The sequence below is a fragment of the Vigna unguiculata genome, chromosome 2, assembly GCF_037176805.1.
Source record: "Vigna unguiculata cultivar grain cowpea cultivar isolate G323 ecotype 2 chromosome 2, ASM3717680v1, whole genome shotgun sequence".
Classification (NCBI taxonomy): domain Eukaryota; kingdom Viridiplantae; phylum Streptophyta; class Magnoliopsida; order Fabales; family Fabaceae; genus Vigna; species Vigna unguiculata.
The window spans coordinates 35,484,270-35,494,853 of record NC_140793.1 but is presented as its reverse complement, the minus strand read 5'-3'; the positions used below and the strand labels follow the sequence as shown (position 1 = coordinate 35,494,853).

At 29.3% G+C, this 10,584-nt stretch overlaps 1 protein-coding gene across 1 annotated transcript; it reads left to right on the top strand.

The window, feature by feature from the left end:
- The first annotated feature begins 6,958 nt into the window (after positions 1–6,958).
- Positions 6,959–9,675, top strand: LOC114173246 (1-aminocyclopropane-1-carboxylate synthase-like). Its single transcript, XM_028057514.2, has 4 exons — positions 6,959–7,232; positions 7,337–7,468; positions 7,578–7,738; positions 8,420–9,675. Exons 1-4 carry the CDS (start codon positions 7,071–7,073, stop codon positions 9,399–9,401), a joined length of 1,437 nt encoding a protein of 478 aa, XP_027913315.1. The 5' UTR covers positions 6,959–7,070; the 3' UTR covers positions 9,402–9,675.
- The last annotated feature ends 909 nt before the right edge of the window (positions 9,676–10,584 follow it).

Here is a 10,584-nt window from a genome sequence, read left to right as displayed (position 1 = left end):
GCTGGATGTGTGCTCCTAGCAACCTTCCACATGAGTATCTTTAATTTTTGGTCAGAAAATCTTTTTCTAAAATTTGCATACAGATGCCTCATGCAAAACCTGTGCTCAGCAATGGGTAATAGGTCCTGAATGGCAGGCACTAATCCCTGTGCAATGATAAGATTATTAGTACTTACAACATTAAACAAAAATTAATAAATTGAACATATATTAAACATACCTTTTGTTGGTCAGACATAAAGGTCATTGTCCTATACACGTCAATACCTCCAAGATCACCAATAAGCAACTCCGAATCATGTCTAAGTTTCTTTATTTTCAACTTCCACAACAGCATACGCTAAGGGCAGTAACTGGTCATTAACATCTCTACCCACAGCACTCAACAACTCACCTCCGTATTTTCCTTTTAAAAAACAACCATCCAAACCTATGATGGGTCTACAAAAGACAAAAGAATCTTTACATGCTTTTAAACAGGAGTAAAAACAACCATCCACTTCAATTTCACCTTCCACTTCAACATCACTATTCAGACCACTGACATCCCCAATCTCTACTTCAGCAGCCTCTTCATGGGCCTCTACTTCACCACCGTGGTGGACAATAACATTGAACCTATCATCACTCATTGTCCTAAAGTAAATTAAACAGATAAAAAAGATGTATTATTAAGCCTGCTTTAACGCAATGGGTGGGGGACCACTGTTACAATCAATTACAAATAAAATAATGGAAACCATTACACCAACATCGACAACCGACAAACAAACCAACTAAAATAATACCCCACTGAACCCCACCTACAGACACAAACTACACAAAATCATGGAAGTAATTTAGAAACCATGTAGAACATCACAACAATCGAAAGACAAACAAACCTAAAAATAGAATTACGAAAACCCTAACCCACGAGCAAACACAACCCAGAAAACCCTGAACCCACTTACCTCGTTGATGATGATTAACTAGAAAATTGAAATGAAGAGTGCAACTGCAATCCAATGATGAAATGACAAGTATTAGCTGCTTCCTCTGCAAATCTGAACTCAAGAAAGACGAAGATAAAGAAATTTCCCTAATTGCAAAATTTCTCCTAAATTGAAAAATTAAGGTTAATTAGCCACCTGTACAGTACACGTAACACACCCTAATACAAACCGTGTCACCTGTACAATGTTCCGTTAATGATTTAAACGGCGTTACAGAAAATGACCAAATAAAACACGAATTGTGAAAATGAGGATCATTCTAAACATTCGGTAAAAATGAGGACAATTTTAAACATTCTGTGAAAATGAGGACCATCCGCAACAAACACTACGAAAATGAGGACCAAAAAGGTATTTAAGATTTTTTTAATAAATTAAAAAATTTGAAAATGATAAAAGAGATGAAGAGTTTAGCCGATAGTTTTACAAAAGATGTTATACACTTGTAGGTATGATATTCTGTAAATATAGAAAAATAGGTTTGACATTAAAATATGGCGGATTAGTTTTATTGTTTAGAAATTTATGCATTAACAAAGTATGTATGTACGAAGCTTCAAGCAGAAAGAGAAAGAATTACAACTCGCTTAACAAATTGTATTCTTTAAACGATAAAGTAATGAATATAGTTATGAAATTTGTTGAAGTCTTATATGAAGAGTTGATTATACTAGAAATACTAAATATCCTATTTTCCACAATCTATGTGTTTTGCGCGGACTTTGAATGTCGTATTAGAAAGCAAAAACCATAAAGCTTACTTTGTCCCTATTCTTAGTTAGTATAATTTCATTTTACTTCTACATTCTGCTTTATGTGTTGTTTTTCACGTGAACATACAAAATCATCTTAAATACATTTTGACCAAAGAAAAAAAGTCTATAGTGGAATATCACCAAAGCAAACCGGTCTACTTCCAGAACCATATGCCAAAGGTTGAGCCAGTAAAACTATAAAACCAAATCTACACATAATTACGAAACTTTGACAACAAAACCTTCTTCATAATTTCATATCATTTTTCTTTTTTGTCAAGAACCTACGCAGTATTTTCTTTTAATTATTTAAAAGAAGTGAGTTTAGCATATTCTTTTCAACAAGCTACATTTTAAATGTTGAGAAGAAAAAAACAGCGGTCGTTAAAAGCTATAAATTTTTTTTTTTTAATTTTTTAGAAATTAATGTTTTTGGGGCTTTGAAAAATGTATAATTGTAAGCCAGAAGTGAGATGAGCCTCCCACGTGGGAAAATCCATGTTTTCGTGCTATCTTCCTTTCTGGGAAATCCCAATTTGCACGTTGGAAGACACGCAGACATGTGACAGTGACATCACTTTCCATTTCCGACAAATTTGTTGTTGTTTTTCTGTCATCACCGAAAGCACACAAATTTCAGAGAGTCGAAGAGGTTCTCTGGTCTAGAAACAACGAACCTCAATAAATGCTACAATCAATTAAAGTCGCATTAGTAGCAGTACATCTTAATGTTAAATGAATATGAATCTGACATTATTTCTACTGCCTTGGAACATTGCACAAGAAAAAAAAAACTTTAAATATATAATTAATTCAAAGATAATGGATGGGTTAAATGAGAAAGGTTAAAATATTTTTTTTTCAATTTTTGTCAAATTTTATTAAATTAATCTTAATTTTATTTTTATGTGCAAATAGGTTTTAGTTTTAATTAATTTTATTTAATTTTGTCATTTTTCTAATATTATTTAAATTATAAACAGTCATAATTCTTTATTTTTTTATTTGGTTAAATATCCACGTGTCAACCTAATAAGGTACCACGTGTTATAATCAATGTTTTATATTTTATTTATTTTTATATTCGTTATTTTATTTAATTTAGTTTTAATTTTCTTTAACATAAACCAAATTTGTCTTTCTTGAGATCAAATTTAATTTTTATATTAAAATTAACATTTTTTATTAAATATATTAAAATTCACATCATTATAAATTTATATAAAAATTAAATTTGGTCTTAATTTTGCAAGGGACAAAATTGTTCAATTTTAAACAAATATGAGACCAAATTGAATAAAAATAACAAATTGTTCAATTTTAAACAAATATAAAACTAAATTGAATAAAAATAACAAATAGAAACACTAAATTGAATATAAAATATTGACTCTGACACGTGACAATTACTTGATTGACACATGTTAACAAAAATTAAAAATAAAATAAAAAATAAAGAAAAAAAATCCACAAAATAACACGTAATAGTCACGATTAGCCATTAATAATTTAAACTATATTAATAAAAAAATGACCATAAACAAAATTAACAAAATTTAAAACCTATTTAAATAAAAAACAAAATTAGAATTTACTTCACAAAAACTTAACAAAAATTAAAACAAAAAAATATTTTAACCAATAAAAAGTGAGTGTTCTATTAAAAAGCAATTGACACTTGATACTAGTAAAAGCGGGAACGTAAATTATTGAGAGTGTAATGGAAAAACATTAAAAGTATGATAAATAATTATTTATTTTCTATGTTAGTACAAGACAACATGAATTAATTGCTATTCAAATGATAAATGTTAACAAGTTTTTATTATTGAGTGAAATTTATTTGTAGTTACAGATTTGGATGAATTTCATTTTTTATATAATGATATTTTTAAATTTTATAATTCAATATATTTTAATCCATATTAAAGTTCGTCTGAAAAAATGTTACATGAGTATTTAACAGTAATATTTATAAAAAAATATTATTACAATAAATATATACCATTAACAAAATTGTAAAATATTTATAAATTTATCACGTTTATTAATTAGTTGTACAAACGTCATCATGTAAGGACATTGTGTGTCCATATATTTATAAAACTAAATTTATATGTTTTTGGTTTTTATTTTTCACATTTTTATTTTAATTTTTATTAAATAATTACATGTTTTTCCTAATTTCCACTTTTTCATTAGAATAATTTCGCACTCTCATGTTTTATATTATTGTTCTTTGCTAACTGAAAAAAATAATAAAGACATTTAATAAATAAGTCATCTCTACTGATTGTTACGTTGGAAATTAACACAGACTATCTCATTTTTTCTATTAATAATTTAACATAAGATAAACTTATCTATCTTACAGTGTTAAAAAATGTTAACATTAGTTTTGATTTTCTGAAATCTTAAAAAAATAACCCGAGTTATCGTTTAATTTTAAGTTGCTTTGCTTTTTATCTAATTTGCAAATAAAAAACAAATAGTTACCATGATAATTAATTTAAATATTAACTTATGAATTAAAAACTCTCTATATTAATACAAAATTATAATAGTTTGTGAATTAAAATTTAAATTGATCTTCACTATGTTTTAGTTATAAAATAAACAATGTTTTAATTAGTTTATAACTTTAAATAATTAATTATTATAAAGATTAATTTAGATACCATTTTTGTTTTACCTAAAATCATGATAGTTAATAATAAAATCAATTTAGATTTGAGTTCACAATAAAAAAATGTATAATTATTTTATTAGAATTAGAAAAACATATTATTTTTACTCATAAAAATTATATTTTGTTTGAATTAGATGTAGGTTGGGGAAAATGAAAGAAACGAATAAAATAAAATAAAATAACAGAAAATTTAATTAACATGAGAGCTGTGAGATTGGATTTAAATATGAGTGGTAAAATGGACTAAATCCAACGGACCAACTTGTGTTAAAAGAGAAGGATTTGGATGAAGATTTCAATCCGTCAGCTCATTCTGACTTGGCTTGTTCAGCCCATCAATTTGACGGGTCAAAATACGGGCCAAACCATTCCCATTGGCTCATTTAAAAAAAATAAAATAACAATAATTAAATAGATTAATTTTGTATATTATAATTTTAAAATGTGTAAATATACAATAGTATTGTAATTTAAATTTGAACCATTAACACCTAAATTAAGTGTCAATTATTAGTTATAATTGAGTACTTTAATATGTAAATATAATAATTATTTTAATTTATGTAATTAAAAACATTAAGTAATCAATTAAAAATTAAATACATATTTAATTTAATTAAATATACTTTTAATATTAATTTATATATATATATATATATATAAATTTAAAAAATAAACAAATTTAAAATTTTTGAAAACAAACTTAAAAAAAAGAAAAACTAGGAGTCAGGCCGATCCCACCTATTAATCTATCTTGTACAGGACGAATTATGATTATTAGTCCGTTTGACGGACTAGTATGATCTGACCTATTTTTTGAGAGACTAGATTTGAATTAAATTAGATGTCCATAAAATTTAGTCTAATATTTACATATCTAATGGTAATTATTTATTTTTCTGTATTTTATATATTTAATATTATCTGTTCACCCTGTCTACTCCACCTTTTGTTGACATTTATCTCAAATTATTTCAATTTGGGTCATACATGGATACTTGACTGAGATCACAATTGCAAGCCAATGACATATTTGCTTCCATCTCTTAACCAACTCACAACATTTTACTATAATCACTTATTTTCAGTGAAACGCAATGACTTATTTTCAAACCCAATGGTGAATGACACCACTTGAAACTACGTCGTTCTCACCCATTTCAATGCCATCAACTAACACCCACCACTTGTTGACTATCTTTCCTACCACGCTCATATCTTCATAACTCCATATCTCTTCTATCAATAATGACTTTTTTCATCAAGACTTTCAAGCTTTTCAAAATAATAAAAATAAACATATTTTAAATTCCCTTTAAGGATAAAATATTTATACAAAATCTATATACTCAGAATTTTAAACAAATCTATCACTAAAGTAAAAGATTGAATGACAATAAATTATATTTCTATAGGCTTTTTTTCTTTTAATGTTAACATTTTCAAGAATGTGTAAATTACATAATTAAGAGAGCAGTTTACCCGTATTTATCTCATAGAGGAGACTAAAGGGAAGAGTTATTCAGTTTTTATGAATATTTAGAGAAAAAATTGAAATATATACAAGTATTAAGTAAAACAAAATTAAGAGAAGTTTATTTGTAAATGTTTCATTATGTACATCAAGATATCGCATTCAATGTATTATTTTGGAGTTCAAACTTAGACTACGATTATATTCTCAAAAAACACGTCTTGTAAAAATTGTATATTCAAATACTTAAACTTAAGTCGCAGGATATATATGTTACTATTGAACATAAAAAAGTTAAACAAATATTAATAAATAGAAGAAAATGCAACTTATTGTATGTCATTGTTGGGTATTCAAGAATAAGATGGAAAGAAGGAAAATAATAGTTTCACATCCTTACAAAAATATACATATTCAATAATAATATAATAATGTGTATTAAAATTTAAAAAATATAATAAATATTATTTAATTAAGTTTTAAGTTTCTTTGAATATTTTTCTTATCGAATATGTATTATATATTTTTTCTATTGATTAGATATTCAAATAATTTTTATTTATAAAAAAAATTAACAAAATTTAATTAAAAACATAAAAAATTAATGAGAGACTTAAAATTAGAAAGATTATGATATTTTTAAAAAGTTTGTATTGTAACACATATCAATCTTTTCTTTTCTTTTTTGAAATCATATCACAATCTTTCTTTCATTTATCGAAGTGTTTTCATCCATTAAGATATTACCGATACATTGCGAAAAGTTTGTCAACAAATAATTATCCAAATTACAATGAATAAGTAAAATATCACCATGCTTAGAAAGTATATTTAATTTTGCCATGTTTCTTTTTTAAACTAAATTGAAGATTGGTCAGTGTCACGGTATTTTGTTTGATGTAATTACATATTGAAAGATTTAAAAATGGACAACAAGAGGACCACCACTCATGGCGGTTTCCAGTTCGCAGGAAACTTCTTTTTATATTGAGTCTGCAGGATCCTAACCTTTGAAAATCAACGTTAATGTCGTGGAACTCACTATAAATACCTGCAGAGACTCGCGTTGTAACATTAACACACACAAACACAAGTTAGGGCCCGAGCCAATTTTTTCCTACCACCCAAGAACAGCCCTTGCTTTTTCTTCTCTAACGATGAACGAGAATCAACCTCAATTACTCTCTAAGATTGCCACCGGCAACGGCCATGGTGAGGACTCTCCTTACTTTGATGGATGGAGGGCCTATCAAGATGATCCCTTCCATCCCATCAAGAATCCTAACGGGGTTATCCAAATGGGTCTTGCAGAAAATCAGGTATATGATCAAATTAACCTTCTTTTAATTCTCAGCTTCTGTGAAAACTCATGCTACTGCAAAACCCAACGAGTTTGAACAATTTCTTACTACATTTTTTGCAGCTTGCTTCGGAGTTGGTTCAGCATTGGTTAGCGAATAACCCAGGGGCTTCCATTTGCACACGAGAAGGAGTGCGTGATTTCAAGGCCATTGCTAACTTTCAGGATTATCATGGTCTACCGGAGTTCAGAAATGTGAGCCACGTACTAGGATATATATAAATTGAAAAACCTTAATTATTCAAATAAAACATGTTACATATAATATAATATAATTAACTTTGGGTTAAAATTAATTCCACAGGCAGTGGCTAAATTCATGGGAAGAACGAGAGGAAATACAGTAACGTTCGACCCTGAGCGTATTGTTATGAGCAGTGGAGCAACTGGAGCACACGAGGTCACTATGTTTTGTTTGGCTGATCCCGGTGACGCATTTTTGGTCCCCACACCTTATTATGCAGGGTATTTATACTAACATTCATATATGATCTTTGTTACCACTTCCAATTATTCATTTTAGCTCTTTTTGTTGAAAAAGAGGTTTTTCAACAATTATTCCCTGATATAATTTCAAAATTAATTCTATTCAATCTGAGTTTTTTTAACATTGGAGCGTAGGATGAACAAATAAATGTTTCGAGATTGGATGCTAAATGTGGTCCATTTAACTAAGTGATGACCAAGACCCGGTCAAAAGCTGAGCTAAATCACAATTAGTTGAGTAGCAAGAAGTTGCTGTCCATCAATCAACCCTCCTGGGTCAATAATAATACACTGTCATTTAATTATCCACTGTCTCTTTCTGATGTTTGTGGTCACCCCTCACGACCAAAGAATAAACATGACTCCAAATTGACACAATTAAGATTCTATTAAAAATCAACTTCTGTTCATGCATAATGCTTAAATTGGATAAATGTCATATTAAATTGTCACTTTTTATTCAAATAACTTCGTACTAATTAAACAGATTTTAAATATTATTTCTATGGTATGTATTTCATGCCATGAGAATTGACAACTTCTGCATGTTGTAGTTTTTTTTTTTGTTTTGTACTATTCATCTCTATAACACGACGGAATTCGATTGACCCAGATTCTAAATAAGCTGTAATAATAATTGAACTGGTTTTCCTATTGCAGTTTCGACAGGGATTTACGGTGGAGAACGGGGGTTCAACTTGTTCCGGTTATCTGCGAAAGCTCTAACGATTTCAAGTTGACAAGGAAAGCGTTGGACGAGGCGTACGAGAAAGCCAAGGAGGACAACATCAGAATAAAGGGGTTGCTGATTACGAATCCATCAAACCCATTGGGAACTGTGATGAACCGACAAACTCTAAGAACAGTGCTGGGTTTCATCAACGAAAAACACATCCACCTAGTAAGCGACGAAATATACGCGGGTACGGTTTTCTGCTACCCCGGATTCACGAGCATCGCGGAGGTAGTAGAGGAAGACAAAGACATGGAGTGTGACCGTGACCTTATCCACATTGTTTATAGTCTTTCCAAGGACATGGGGTTCCCTGGTTTCAGAGTTGGCATCATATACTCTTACAACGACGCAGTGGTGAGTTGCGCCCGCAAAATGTCTAGCTTTGGGTTGGTGTCGACGCAGACGCAGTATCTGATGGCATCGATGCTTTCTGATGACGAGTTCGTGAAAGGGTTTCTGGAAGAGAGTGCAAAGAGGCTTGCGCAAAGGTATGGGGTTCTTTGTAGGGGTCTTGAGCAGGTTGGCATAAAGTGCTTGGCGAGCAATGGTGGACTTTTTGTGTGGATGGATTTGCGTGGTCTTTTGAAGAAGGCAACGTTTGAGGCGGAAATGGAACTGTGGAGAGTGATCATTCACCAGGTTAAGATCAATATTTCACCTGGTTCTTCCTTTCACTGCTCTGAACCAGGGTGGTTCAGGGTCTGCTATGCCAACATGGACGATAGAGCCGTGGAGGTTTCTCTGGCGAGAATGCGCAGCTTCGTGCGTCAGAACACCGAAACCAAGAAGAAATCTTGCAGCTACAGAAAGTTGAGTCTAAGCTTCTCATCCAGAAGGTTGGATGAGTTTTTGGTGTCACCTCACTCACCTTTTCCTCAGTCACCTCTGGTTAAAGCCTCAACTTGATGATCCTAAGATTCTTGCTCTAACCAACGACATTACATTATATTATTATATAACGATTGTTTTGTGTCCTCCAACACACACTGTTTCATGGGTATAATAACTCCATGGTCTTCGTCTCTCTTAACCGGGATTGATGGTGAAACTAGTTTTTTATATCATACAGGGTTTGTATGGTTTTTACTTTTAGTTTACTTTGGTTTGGAAGATTTATCTATTTCTTATGTTATGCAGATTGTAATGTCAAGATTAGTATTAATAAATGTCTTTATTTTTATTTTGCGTAGCAGTGTATTTTACCTTGAGATGATAATTAGATGGTAACATATATTTCGTAATGGTAACTAAAATTGGTTTTTATTTTTATGGTATGTTACACGATAAAATAAAATTAAAAAATTATGTTTATTTACTTTTATAAAAGTAATCTAATAAATTAATTGATGAAATAAAAGTAATCCATTAAGTGAAATACAAGTTAATATAGATAAAGATGTATAATAAGAATATGAAAAAAATAAAATATCAAATGTTAAAATTGGTATGATTTTATAAATACTATATGCCAAATAAATTATTGCGTGTTTAGTATAGTTATGAATTTTTTGGAGAAGTAAAGGATAAGTTAATGGGCTAACCCACTTACATCCTGCAATTGGTCTAGCCCAATTTAATTTAAAGATTTAACAATCTATCTTAGGATAGCTTGAACAGTTGACCCAAAAGAAATTAGGTTAGAACGGATACCTATGTAATATAAAGAAGGTATGTATAAAAAACTTGTTATATATTTGTAGACATTATATTTTTTTATACACTTTATTTTATCGTTATAGAGTAAAATTCCCATCTTGTTTGTTATTGATAACGTGTATATAATTAAAATAATCTATTTTCATTGTGTTTAATTACTTGAACTATAAAAAATATAATTCAAATCATTTAAATAATTATATAATCATTATCAAACCACTTTTAAAGCTCAAATTTTACTATAACTGAATTTTATTTATTTTCGTAAAAATTCTTGTTAAGGAAATTGAGTTGATCACGTGTATGTTTTCATTTCACTCACCACTTTAATTAATTTTGACTGATGATAAATTTCTCATAATAAGAGTATATATAAACAAAACCCAAAAAAAATTGTCTTTTATTTTATTTTTTTCTGTATGTTGCATTATTG